Source organism: Mastigoproctus giganteus, chromosome 6 (assembly GCF_048544385.1).
Source record: "Mastigoproctus giganteus isolate SK-2022 chromosome 6, ASM4854438v1, whole genome shotgun sequence".
Lineage (NCBI taxonomy): Eukaryota > Metazoa > Arthropoda > Arachnida > Uropygi > Thelyphonidae > Mastigoproctus > Mastigoproctus giganteus.
The window spans coordinates 168,736,811-168,751,590 of NC_143580.1; the positions used below are offsets into that span (position 1 = coordinate 168,736,811).

Here is a 14,780-nt window from a genome sequence, read left to right on the forward strand (position 1 = left end):
GACATTTCAGTTTGTATTATTCGTGCATCCTCGTATGAAAAATATAAGGTGAACAAAATTCTAAGTAGGGATTCCGACTGATATATCCCGTTAATTTTGGGTTGCAAGAAAATTTGCCCAACAGTATTGTAGACAGTCAAAAGACGGATTTTTAGGATGGAACACGATAAGGATATAGTTTATTTTTTTGCGTTATTTATTTCGCTGTATTAGATTTAAGAAAAACATCTGCATTTTTCTGTTCATAGTTCTTTATATATTAACTGTTTCTTTCGCCAAAGACAAGTCCTAACTTCTTTTTCTTGTTTTCTGTATTTATTTCTGCTGCTAATGGGTCTCCTGCCGGCCATAGCAAGGTAGTGCAATCGGCAATTTTTAAATCACTCCCCTCTCTCCACTGGGATTCGAGTTAGTTGCTCAAGCTTTATTTTCTTGATGATATGGCCTCTATCTACTTTTGCCACATGGCTTTGGGATGGCTGATGACGTCACTAGCTAAACTCTGTCTGCATTAAATGCAGCTCCGTGCCTTCGGATGATGAGATTTTGTAACATAAATTTTGAAATGAAAATACATTATATTTATTAAATATATACGCTGTAGTACTTATTTTATTAATTCGGGATGTAGTTTCCCTGTGTGATGTTTTTAAAAACTTGCCCCAGATATATTAGGGATGCTGGAGTGAACAGTCAGTGACTGTTCACTCCAGCATCCCTAATGAAGACAGCTACATAATGGTTTCAACAGCAAACAGTACAATTATATCATGGTCTGCCCAGAGTCCACTTCATACAAGCCTGCAGCAAAGGAGACCCATGAATTTCAGATGGATACAGTTCCTCAATAGGATGGAAGAAAGGCACTTGTATAACTGGTTTTATCGTGGTTTTAATGGCTGACGCACGATCATTTGATGCGTGGAATACTCTCCGCAATGTATCACATGTTTATAGATAATGATGGACACTTTTAGAACGAAAATTTCCTGCCTATCACAATTGTTTAAAAATAGTTCGAGGAATATGATAGCAAAATGTGTGTCATCTTCCTGACTGCTGCACTCAACCTTTCTGACACCTTTCAGACGATGGCCGAATTCAATCTGCTAACTCTAAAGAACAAAATTAGGCCCAAAGTATTTTCTAATTTCTTCTATTTTTCCAAGGTTACAAATATTCTTTGTTAGTAAAGTTATGGGCGAACATGAGATATGTGCAACTTCTGTCTCAAAAGTTCCAGGATTGATTTTATTTTAACTGGTAAAAATCAATTACTCCCCTATTCTCATATATGTTTTGACTAGTTCATTACTAGCTGGCATAACGAGTTTATGCGCAGGCATATGGTGCGCCTGAGCATCAGCTCGTTACACCAGTTAGTAATGAACTAGTCAAAAGCATCATCTCGTCATAACCAGTCGATATACCAGAGTGGAAGAACAACAAACGACCATTAAATTTTGTTGTCGGTGAAAGATTGTTACTGGAGATGAAACTTGATATCTCCACCGTGATTCTATGACAAAGGGACAGTGTAAATAGGAAAAGCATCCAAGCACTTCCCTCAAAAAATTTCCACTCAGGGTTGATTGTGTGTCTCAACGTCTTTTGCTGAGTTATGGGCATCAGTAAAGTGGTCCATACAATAGTTTAAACAAGCTTCATATGACTACACGCAGATTTTGTTTTTATTTCTGTTGGCACAGCTCACAAAACAATGAAAAGTCATTACTTATCGGACATTGAATACATCTAAACTACTGTGACAGAGTTTATGACGAATATCTCAGAAACTGCTTTCAAGATTTGTTTTGGCAGAGCTGATCATAATTGAAAAATATCTTTTTTATGTAGTTAGTCCTGAAATTTTTGAGACATTGTAAACAATTCTGCAAACAGCGTGTACAGTATGGTCTATATATTAACAAAATCAAAATAATGTCTTGATTAATTTGTCATACTTGAATCTTTTTTTGACAATTTTAGCTGTAAAGTTCTCAGAAGCCCTTTTAAGGGCTTCTGAGAACTCTTAAACTCATATAGTGCTGTTTGTTATTGAAATTTCAATTTTTGGCCGATTTTTTTTAAAAATTAAGTTAGATTTTTATAGTGCTTGGTTAAATAAGAAGCCATTTTGAAGTTACTGAAGTTAAAGAACATTGTACTAGCAGTCATGATGATGTATTTTCATTAACCGAAATAACTCCAGTGGATAATACTTTTGTTCTTGTCTGTAGTGATAACAGATATTGTCAGTTATATGAAGAGCAAGTTTATTGCAATTCTTAAAATATGACCGGAACATATACAATGCTAAAACCACATAGCTGCCTTTGTAGGCTTAGCCATTGCTGATCAACAGTTATTTGATGGGTGTTCTAGTTGAAACAGACCAAATGTTGACACATCAGTGAAATAGATATTTACAAACAAGACATAAGGCGAGAATAGATTTAAGGCAAACAGAGAACCTTAACAGATAGTTTCGTTTTGAAAGTTCGAGGTCTTTAAGTAACCTAAAATTAGAATGCATGTATGTACATAGCGACTAAAAATCACGGGGGCAGGATTAAATTTATTAACCGTGCAACCATCTACAGAGGAAGAATGACGAGGCAGCATAAATATATCTGTAACGTAAGTATACATTCTCTTATATACAGATCACAGCCATTAGCCAGGATAGCAGAAGAAGCTTCCGAATACGATGGTCACAGTAATATTTCGTACAACGAATTAAAATTTTATTGATAGATTATATTTCAATAATTGATAATAGTATATAACATAATTTTACACTTTCATTGCATGAGGACAACCAGATATCTGCAAGCATGAATAAGAACAGCATGAAAATCTTGATCCGAAGAAGACCAAACAACGTTGTTATGGACAACGAGTGAATGCATGCATGCGTTGTATGTATGTGTATGTGTGTGTGTGCGAGGGTTAAACCATCACGTGTATAACCAGAACCAGACATAAGAACCTCTATAACAACTGGGTAAAAAGAGAGGCAGTTTATTCGGAAAATCTTTCGATATGTTGCTTCCCTAGAGATACTGCAAATTCAGGGCATGTTTGTTATATAACCGAAATAACAGGGAACCTCTCCCATAATCCTTTATCTTCAGCGCTTTCGAATGATGCAGTCGTAAGACTGAAAGACTACATGGAGTGGGGGAGGGGTGCACAAGTTTCACTGCCATTTAGTTAGAAATAAACATCTTGAACAGACTGGATTACAAAATAGGAAACGATATTGCTTGATTCAGAACTGAGCATTTCTTGTTGTTCTATGGGATACAGTCAGATACAATGAATACATCGAAATTATCTCAATTTGTAGTAGAAACTTGAAGCGTGCGTTTACGACTGAAAACAAAGGAGATCTGTAGATGGAACTCGTAAAGGCTTCTTGATATATTCGTTATGGGTGTTTTCCCATGGAGAAAGGACATTAGGAGAACACTGCCGCACTAACAGATGAATTTAATCCATAAATCCAGTGCTAACCAGCTTGTCCAGGAAAAACTTGACATCTCCTAGTTCGGAATCGCGAATTCCCAAGGACCTGAGGAGACTAAAATCTCCTGTCTCCACAGCCATAAAAACATTCCTCAGATGCTCCAAATCCGATCTCATCAAATGTAGCGCCTTTCCAAAGTCTTCCAATGTCTCGCTTTCTGAAAATAAATAACAACAAGAATTACTCACTTTTACAAACTAAATTTATCAACAGTAGAATTAAAATTTAGATACGGTATATCCAATAAAAGTGTAAAATTTTTTTCAATTTACACTTTATTGGATATTTCGCTTTATAAAATTTATATTTTTTCCTTTCCTCATTAAAAGAATATTAATAAGGAAAGTTATATTGTTTTAAATGAAATTTGCGTGAAGTCCTAGTAATTAAATTTCGCACTTCGCCGAACTTATCTTTTTAATAGGGATTAGTTATGTAATCCCTATTAAAAAGATAATAGGGATTACATAACTTAAAATAAATCCCTTTTATTAGGGATTTATTTTAATTTAAATCTATTTCTCCTAGATGTAGCATTAAAATTAAATGTAAAATATAGGTTTTGTTCATATTTCTTTAATTTTTAAATATTGTGTTTTACATTTAATTAAAATTCACCTTAAATTGTCTGTTTCCAGGTAAACTTCATATTGTATCGAAATTTACCTGAATTCCCAAATTTTCTTTGCCCAGTTAGGTATGGAAACCTTTGGGAGAGGGTGCCCAAACAATCCTGGAGGGATTTTATCCATCAATAACTTTTGTCGTTTTTGAAAATTTATTTAATTTGAACGATGCTTGCTATTCATATTATTTCCTGTACATAATAAATCAAATACGATGTCCGCTCGTTGATGGGTATTATAGGCCAGAACGACAGTCTGTGCATACTTCGTTCTTGACTTAAAAAATAAATAAATATTTGCTCTTATCGATGTGAAAAGGTTTCAATTTTACCTAATTTTCTCCTCAGAACTCTTTAACTTCTTTGCGGTACGCTGTTTGAGAAGCACTGCACTCGAAATATATTAACAACAAAAATTGAGATAAACTCCACCCACCCTAATAGATCGAACAAAAAGAGTTTTCGATTTTATCCAGCAAAGTCTTAAAGTAAACTTTAATACGATTTTGCGATTACAGGATAAACTTAGGAGTTAGCTTAGTCGTTGATGGCGCATTTATTTGTTTTAAAGAAGGTATTTCAGCATATTATGGGATTTCCTATAAGGTAATGGTAGTCTGTATAATGCAGTCTTTATCTTATTTTTTGGAAGAGGATTACATTTGCCAATAGGGATTGTCAAAAAGGAAAAATCCCTAAAACGGCTTAAGTCTCTCTCTCTCTCTCTCTCTCTCTTATATTCACTGATTGTAGTTCTTTACTGTGTAAATAGCAGGCAGAATTTTTTACTTACCAGATAAAGCTATAGCAACTTTCTGAACTCCTCCTAAAGGGGCTAAAGCATCTCTTGCCTTACTTCCAAATAGTTTCTCCAAATAGTTCGGTCCATGATTAGCTAGCAATGTTTGCAGGAAATTGGCTGTTTCTTCTACAGGGGGTCTTTTAGCTAAAGACAAAAAAACACAAGTTTTTTAAAGTTGCCCATTTATGCTATTGAGGGAAACAAACCATTCATAAAAATTTCAAGCAGCGATTTCTATTATATTTTTTTCCATAAAATTTACTTAGAATTTATTAGAAAGATTGCACAAAGTTACCGTCTATTTACTCATATAATCTCTGAATTTAGTGAATTCCTTTTTTAGTTTCTTATATTTTAAGCCAAGTAATATGGCCAGATGGATAAAAGGGTTAGTGAAAGCGTGAAATGAAAATCTTTTAAACGAAAGAAATATTGTATTTTCACTCCATTTCCGGGAGGAGATGTGGGCAGAAAGCAGGAAGCCACATATTAAGGATATGGTACGAACATCTCTCGAATTTTGACAGACCCATATTAAGCTTCGTCAGTCGATGAACTTCAAAGAGGGAAACTGGGCATTGTGTATAAGAATAACGAAATCATTTTAGAACAGGAGAATTATTTGTTTATAACCCTAATTGAAAGATATTTTATCAGTGGTACTTTCAAAGCAAAGTAATGATCAACGTACAATTTCTGCCAAACATTACGAAGGGTTTTGAAAAGGAATAGCGCGAAGAAGAGTACCTGCAGTTTGGTTTAATAGTACAATGGACTGTCAAAGACCCTTAATCCGATTAAATCTCCAGATGCATCATGTATTTCGAATGCCAGTGCATTCTAGATAAGCGATCTGATGAATTATTTATTCGATTCTCCGTCGACCTGATATGAAATGGAAAATTTATTCGTCCAATTCCGGATACGGAAACAATAATTCATTGGAGAACAAAGGGCAGCCATCATTGCGGGGAATGAAAGAGTGAATATATTTACCGAGAGGAAAAATTTAACTCGTGTATTTGAATTATTTAATGTCTGGGGTAGGAAAGAAAATAGCTTATATCTGTAATGATAAGTGAGCGTAAAGCTATTTCCCCTATCTGGGTAACTTAATCCCCAGTCTCATTAACGAAATGGATGCAACACAAGAATTATTATTAGATGCGTCGAGTAAGCAATGGCAGCCAAAGTTTATTTTTATGAATAGGAGAGTTTTCTGCACACCCACCGAATTACCCAGAAAAGGTCTTTAGGGATGGTAATTCAAATATTATGTGTATTGCTCTGATCTATTGATCCTTTTAGCCAACAAAAAATATCGAGAACAAAATATGATTTTGAATTATGGAGAGTATAGGAAGGATGAGCACAGGAAAGATCATTTTCATTAAAATTTTCACTGAATGCTGAAAATGAGCTTCACGTTAGCAGTCTCATTATAAAAACAGGGATTACAGGTAGGCAGCAGAACGCTAATCTCAATGTATCTGCAGATAAGGAATTTTCTTTTCTGCAGTGGCAACACGATCGTCCCTGATATCTTTTATAAATGTTTGATTTAGCATTAGTATTAGCCTTATAGTGCAAGGAAGCTCTGAATTTAAAACAAAAATATTAATTAACTCAAATTAAAGAAGACACCTAAATTGTACGAAGGCCATTCCAGATTCTAAATAGTCACGTTCTTTTTAACTGACTCAAAGAGTAGCAATTTATTATTATGATCGCATCTTCTCGGATATGACCCCTTTGAGCCTATGTATCCTCACCAAAATGTAAACATGAACTTTATTTATTAGTGTGTCAGAGAATACAAGTAGAATATAACTTCAGTTATTCGCGATATTATTAATAAGCTATGTTTTAAAAAATTAAATACTTGATATTAGTTTATAAATAACAGAACGTTATTTGGGTATTTTAAAAGGTGATGTAATTCGGTTTACAGCCACGTGATGGCATTTTATGTGGTATTTAGATATAAAAAAGAACAAAAGATGCGCGATAAATGCAGTAATCAGAAATATAGACCTCAAATAATTGACTCTTTTTTTCTATTATGGCTGTTTTTAGCGATTATCACGTTAATGAAACAATATACAAAAACTTTTAGGATTAAATATTAGTTCCTGCGAAATATCTTTATTCCCAAATTTATTAAACGATATCAGAATAAATTATTTATTAAATAATATCCGAGCAAACCAATTTAATAGAATAAAATTCGCCCCTTTAAGTGCTCTCCATATGAGTTAAAATATAGTTGAAGAGGGGAGAGCGAAAGAGGAAAATATAGCCGAAGAAAGAAAGAGGCTCTTCAGAATAAAGGGATGTCCTCAAAATATTTTCGATTAGATGGAGGATACGTGACGACAAGAAGCTTATGATTTTAATGAAAGCTTTCTTTTTCACTTCTTTCTTACTTGTACTTATGGTGGAGCATCCGATAAAATTTGAAAATTATCTTTTACAAAAGCCATATATTTTATTAAGATTTATCAATTCATTTAACATCAAAACATGATGGCTTTGCAACTAGTTTTTATCAAAATTTCAATTGTCTTAGTTTTTTTAAACGTTGTAGAGGCTTTCTTAAAAATAAAATCGTTGATGTGGACACTTGTTTAAAAAAAAAAAAAAAAACATTAACAGTTCATATAAACTGTATTCGCCATATATTTGGAAATATTGACGTGTGACGTTCAGTGACTCTGGTTTTCACCACTAGATGGCGGAAGGTATTCATTCATTCATCACAGTAGACTAGCTTATTGCTGAACATAATGCAAGATTTTATGCTCCTATCCGTGAAGGTTTCAACTTCACGTCTGCGCACGTGATGACCCTCAAAGACAACACCACGCGGGTCATTACGGTGTGTACGTAACGAAGAGCAGTGGGCGTATGAGGTGTAAATCCTGAACTCTTTCCGTACTTCGTTTTAGCACTATTGAATTTTAATGGGAGCCTGAAGGCGAGCGACCACGTTAGAAGACACTTCTCAGTGGTAATATGAATATAGTAGTAGTGGGACTTTTCATAGTGGGGGAGGGAAGTCATGTTTTGTATACAGATGGATAGAAGTCTGGACATAGCCCTCGTAAGATATCCAGTTAGTGCCATCCAATAAAGAAAAGAAATCACCGAATTATGGTCATCCCCATCCGTAATGGACTCTTGTTTTTTCTGATTGAAGTGCATTGGACTGTCGATGTTTGACTTGCATCTGATCAGCAAGTGGATGGACAGGTTCCATGAATACTCTGTGATTCAGGATTGTATTCCACAGCCATGAGTGCGACTCGTCGTTGGGTATGCAGACATATCTCAAAGCGGAACACTGTTGTAAATAGGTGGTGGGGATGCCGGAAAAGCTGGCTGAGACGGCCTGGTTTAATACAAAAGAAAAAAATAATAAATAAATAATGTTGCGCAGCTCGCAGTATAGAAGCCAAACAGCTTCTTACGCTAGAAATGGTAATTTGCATCTGGTTGCGCAAGTCAAAGTAGCAGTTATAGGACGTAGTAAAGATATCGCGGAATTTCTAAAGGGCATGATTGTAGGAGCTCGTGCGTCGGGTGCTTCCATATCGGAAACGGCACGTCTTGTCGGTTGATCACGGCCCACTGTGGTTAAAGTATACAAAAAATGATGTCGAACGGGTCAAACAACCTCCCGCCGACAGAAATGTAAAGGATTAAAAAATATATTTATTAGGATCACCCGTAAAGTTATTTCATCTGCCTATGTGTATTGTGTCTGTAAATTGCTTGTGTTCTCTGTTGATTTTCCTGCTTTGGTGGACGAAAAACCTCGGGTTTCGAGGAAACAACCTTGCTATTAACGCCTGAGACCGACTAACTCAGCCACGAAGTGAAAAAAGTTCATAAAAGTTCCTAGCCTCATCGACGAGATTCGAACGGGTCTTTTCCACACGGCGGGGAAGACGGTGAAGATATCACTATTCTACCCGTGCAGATGAACTAAAAAGGATTATCAAAGGTGGAAGTTCGTGGTAAGCGAAGGGAGCAGCGCGTTGTACGGACTCAACGGGATGTCATTGTGCTACAGTTGACATCGCAATACAATATGAGGAATGCGAGAACAATATCCCAAATGAACGACGCATCGCACGCTCAGACATATGGGGGGTTTCCACAGCAGACGACTCAGACACCCTCTCCTTGACGCTGATCATCGTCGACGGCGAATGCTGTGGTGTCCACAAACGCTGTTTGGAAATTGGAGGACTGAAAACCAATGTGCTCCGTCGGTGAGTCCAAATATCTGGTGCAACACGACGACGGACGCTTTTGTGTATGGCACAAGCAACTCGAGTCCGTGGCCCAGGCCCCAGTGGGTAGCACAGTTGGTAGAATAGCCGTCCTCCCTCGTGGAAAAGACCTGAGTTCAAGTCTAGTCGATGATGCAAAGAATTTTTATAGGCCTTTTTCACAACGTGGCTGAGTTAGTCGGTCTCAGGCGAGGGTAGCCGGTTTTTTTCGTCCAGAAAAACAAAAAATCGCCCTCATAACACATGCAATTTACAGACAATATACACCGAGCAACGTGCCTTAGTCGCTGATGCTCATAAAACTCTACTAAAACAAACAACAAACATTACTTGACCTGATCAAAAGCAAAAATTCATTTAATTTGTTTACAATACTCCTGGCATTACTGCACAGACAAATTAAGTTTTGTATTTTATTGCTTTTAACAGTACACGATTATTACTTATAAGTGTTTTTCAAGTTGCTTACGGCTTAATTGATGGTGATCTTAGATTCTTTGTTTGCTGGTAGCCTACTGTCTTAAAAAGCATCAACAAACAGATTTTATTTTCAGTTTATAGGCAGTGCTGGGGTTACCTTATTTGAGTTACGCCAATGAGATTACATTTATGCTAGAGTTAGAAGCAAAATTTGATGGAATTAATCACATGGTATAATATTATGAAACATGCCTCAGTGACAGAAAAATATTCTGCGATTAAATTCTCAGTAATTCACTTTTCTGCTAAAATGATTATTATTACTGCATTAACTGTTGCATTTATAGAGAAATACAACTGTTTTTTACGAGTTTTCTCCCTGTAATTGAAATTGTAATTGTAGATCGCTGCATGTTTAGTTTGTTCTGAGAATACTTTATTTCTACTCAGTGAGTTAATGAAGTCGTGAGGGATTAGGGCTGTCTAGACAGTCATCTTATCTATTTATGACTACAGACAGAATGGCTAGAAAGTGGAGGAAACATTGTTATGGATGCTGCCTGCTTAAAGAAAATATATTGAGAAAACTCATCATATCGAGCTCAAATCGCTGATTTAATTTTCTTAATATTTATGACAGGAAATAAGCCCGATATTCAAAACTTGGAATAATTAGGATGTTGTCCATAATAGATTCGTGCGAGCGGATGCTTTTAATCATTGTAATCATTCGTGCGAGCGGATGCTTTTAAGCATTGGAATTTTGCAATGTGTCGAAACTAAATCAGTTGCTGTTAACTAACTGAATTAACTGGAATGATCTGCTGTTAATAAATCACTTCTAATTCGAAATGCTTGTCTCTCAATTACAGACGTACAAAGCAGCCTCTTGAAGATGCGGAACCCCATACGTATAACTCCCACAATGGGTGATCGGTGCTAGCCTTTAAGTGAGTGAGCGAGTTACAAGTATCCCACACGAATGGTGGGTTTAAATACTAATGGTGACCTGAATCTTCCATTATATACGTGAATTTCCAAGCCTCGGAAGTATGTTTCTCAGAATACTTTTTGATCTGTTTAGTACATTAGGATTTTACGCTGATCAAACGTTGCGAGAACAGGAGGTACACAATATCACTTTACCAAATTTTAATATTCGCTTGTCTCTTGTATGCGTGTCCTACGTGTGGGCTATCACGAATGGAAATCTCTTGGGGCTGTTAGTTGACTATCGATGCTCTGGCTATGGATGCTGGCAGTGAGCAGCAAGCACACGAACCTGTCACTAATACAAACAACAGCGGGAACTGATCATCCCCTTCAGTAGTGGATGGTTGTGAGTGACTCTCTCACCAAAGCCACGAAAGCCGTTCTCGTCAGTGGATCGTGAGGACCTTCACATTATAACGAGGGTCATGCTAACATGGAAATCTGGTAGCAATTGCATCCAGACACCAGCCCTTATCAACAGCAAAGGTGACAGAAAGCTTTTCCTGTCTGGGAGAGACGGGCGGCATTTTTTTTTTGTTTTCATCGAAGCGCTCTAAAGTAGGCACTGGATTTAAATCGTGGAGAATTGTTAAAAAATGGACTATGGAATTCATATGTCTTCGGAGGTAGCACAGTGGTTATAATCACCGTCATCCCCAAACGGAGTGGAAAAACCCCGGGTGCGAATCCCACCAATGATATGAGGAACTCTCATGGACTTCTTTCATTCCGTAGTTGAGTTATCCGGTCTCAGTGGAGAACAGCAAGGTTTCTTTCTACCGGATCGATTCATATAGTGTATTTGAGCTTTCTATATAGATATTCTCTACAGTGGTTTGTCATCGATTATTTTCCTATATTGCTTCATTTTGATAGCGCCCCCTTATGATTTTGAAGGTCACGTGTATTTCTATATTATCAATTACTGTTGATTAGTTGAAGACTCCGTTACAGCAACAGGAAGAATTTCCTTAGCTCTTCTCCTAAAGCCATATCAATTTTTTCCTGAACTGGGGATATTTAGATTTTTCATTAAATGGCACACATATCTGTTCATATGCGGATACGATTGATGAAATCGATATAAGCGTCATCCACGACGCAATTGTACCCTTTCAAACTATGGTTGCTTCGACGTTTGGTTAGGTATATGTTACACGCCAAAGCAACTAAGGCTATGGGGAGTCCATATATTGCGTCTGTAAATTTCGTGTGTCCTATGGTTGATTAGGCTCGTCTGCACGGTAGAACAGTGATATCGTCACCGTCTTGCCCGCACCGTGTGGAAAAGGCCTGGGTTCGAATCCCGTCGATGACGCGAGGAACTTTAGTATGCTTTTTACACTCTGTGGCTGAGTTAGTCAGTCTCAGGCGTAGATAGCAAGGTTTCTCCCCTAAATCAGTCACGTGGAGAAAAAAGCCAATAAAAATAAAAATTAAAAAAATTAAAAGCCAATAACGGCATTCTAAATCAGGCCTTTCCCACTAGATGTGGGGGGATGTGCTTTAAAACAGCTCAACAAGGACAGCTAAACGATGATGGTCGAAGGAAGGAGTCTTATGGGACTTCTAAGAAGAATGTGAAGAGATGGAGGAATCTTGAAGTAAGGTCTTGATTGAGTGGACTGTAAATTTAATGCCATACATTGGAATTATGTAATTTAATCGAGCAGAGTAGGCTGCAAGTTGAGGAAAAGAGTGAAGCATTAAACAAGTCTAGCAGGTTTGTTTGCAGATGTCGCATTTGTGAAAGGCCAGTAGAAAACGACATCAGTCAAATTCCATTTCTGTTGTTATGCACGAGTTTTATTTACAAACACAAAAAGTTCATGTTGTTGATGAAATAATGTTTCTGCTAGATACTTCTTAACATTTGTTTTCTTGGGTTGACGCTCCACAGCCTTGATTTAATTGATAATTTTTTTTCTAACTGTGATCACGTTAGGTCCTTCATTAACAAATTTAATATGTATTTCCTTAGATTGTGAGATCTGAACAGATCTCACAATCCAAATATTATATTTTACAGATAATATTTTGTAAAAATATAGATCATATTTTATAAATAAAGATTAACAAATGAAAAATGACAACTCTCCTCTTATCGAATTAATCCTGTGACTACAATGAATTAATCATTCCGATCATCGACTGTTAACTAAATCTTAAAATGGTCTCAAGTTATTACTGTTGAGAACACTAGATGTAATCGAATATGTGTAAGTGTTACGGGTACATTGAACTCATTAAAATGAAGTATTCGTTTAATAAGAACAGGGTTAACGCTCTGCAATTGCTTTTATTTATGCGACTATGTGTAATTTATTTAACGAATCTGTATTAAATCAATTAAGGACTTGATCTCGGTTATAAGAGAGCAATACGAGTATATTTCTAAAGTAACAAGTAGAAGTTCTCTTAGAAATTCTATTATAAGTTTTAGGTTATGCTCTATCAAGTCGATTAGATTCATTACTGGCAGTAGAAGATACTACAGATGAATCAGGAACTTGAAACTGTCTGCCGTTAACTCCAAAAATAGTTCCCCTAAGGAATTGAGTGAACTGCTACTGGAAACCCTTAGGGAGTGATTTCGGAGAGCAATTATCCCACCTCTGAAATCTCTACCTGTATGTAATGGGTTAAATAAGCCAGCAAAAGTTCACTGATCCTGAAAGAACTGTTCAAACTCAGACAATAAATAAATTAGTCTCCAGATTCAAGTACCCGAGCGAATTTCGGTTTGTTCAAATGTAATACCGTAGTAAGAATTCTGATAATAGCTTGGATTGAGTTGGTTGGGCTCAGTTAATCTTCTGTAATTTCTATTACCCGCGTGACTTGTTGCTTATAGCCTTATTTGCTTTGGCGCTGAACACAAACACACATTACAAAGTCTTCTCTTTTTCCATAGGTCCAACAAGTAAAATCCTGCTTATGTCACTGTCATTGGGAATGCATTTAAACTTTTTGCAAGGTACGATGGATCGTGAAGTAATTTCATTTACAGAATATTCTGCATAGCGTAAACATATTATAGTTTCTGGATTTAGGAACAATCATCATCATTGTTGCATCTCAGAATATTTATATAATTCCAAAGAGAAACAATCGCATTATACAGCACGAGTAGAAGTCCTCGAAGCCCAACAGGCTACTTTGCCTTACAAAAGAACGTCTAGAAAACCCAAGGATGGAGATAGAAGTTGATTATTGCATTCATTTTTTGTGTCATTTTTAATTAATGAAAATAAAGGAAAGGAATAGTCACAATTTAGGCATCGAGTCTTTCGAAATGAATGCTCAGTCTCTATTTACTTTAATGAGCAGCGCAGGCGTAAATGTACTTCTCAACCAGCCTTGCAACTGCTTAATGTAGTCTATCTTCCTAAGGGGAGGATGCGGATGCAACATTGGAAAAATGGATTTCATTCTCGCGGCCCTTCGGTAAATATGTTTTTCTGACTCTTCGTTCTCCAGCAGCTTAGTTAAAAGCATCAGGTACCCCGTTTCCAATTAGACAAATAATTATTTCTGCATCTTTACGGTTTGAACACATTAAGCGGATGTAATCATTACTGCCTTTGTTACGGGTGCCCTGGGGAATCGCCTCATCACCTCTCTCATTTCCGTTCCTCAGGCTTTCGGCATGATCAAATATATATCTCGGTGAAGTGTGCCGAACTTGTTAACCATTACGGCTTTCCTAATCTACGCACGAAACAAGAGGAGAGGATTCAAATCAATAGCCGGAGGCACTGCGTGCGATTTTGTTTCCAGAATGTGCTTCTAAAACTTTATTAGAAAAGAAATGGACTCCTTCAAACAATAAAACAAAGAGGCGGTGGCTTCGTGCTAAGCATGGCAACTCAAGTTGATGAAGGCAAGTCTTAGCGCAATAGAAATGGTGCTGAAAAGACAGACGTTGAAATGTTTAGAAATAAAAGCGAAGATTGTGTGGTGTTCTCTGATACTGTTTTACTTCCGTGTGCATTATATTTATTTCTAAACTATTCGCATCTTTCTTTTATGCATAAAATCTAATATTAGTCCCTCATTTTCAGATAGGTTTGTTTCAGAAATTAAATTGTTTAATATGCAATAGCTTGA

At 36.5% G+C, this 14,780-nt stretch overlaps 1 protein-coding gene across 2 annotated transcripts in view; it reads right to left on the bottom strand.

The window, feature by feature from the left end:
- Positions 1-2,259: 2,259 nt before the first annotated feature.
- The window catches only part of LOC150084738 (IDLSRF-like peptide), a 167,569-nt gene continuing 155,048 nt past the window's right edge, over positions 2,260-14,780 (bottom strand). For both annotated transcript variants that reach the window (XM_090376582.1, XM_090376581.1), the window contains exons 3-4: positions 4,951-5,103; positions 2,260-3,689 (exon numbers count right to left, since the gene is read on the bottom strand). In XM_090376582.1, the coding sequence (XP_090232708.1) occupies positions 3,496-3,689; positions 4,951-5,103 (347 nt within the window). In that variant the 3' untranslated portion in view covers positions 2,260-3,495. The remainder of the gene's footprint in view (positions 3,690-4,950; positions 5,104-14,780) is intronic.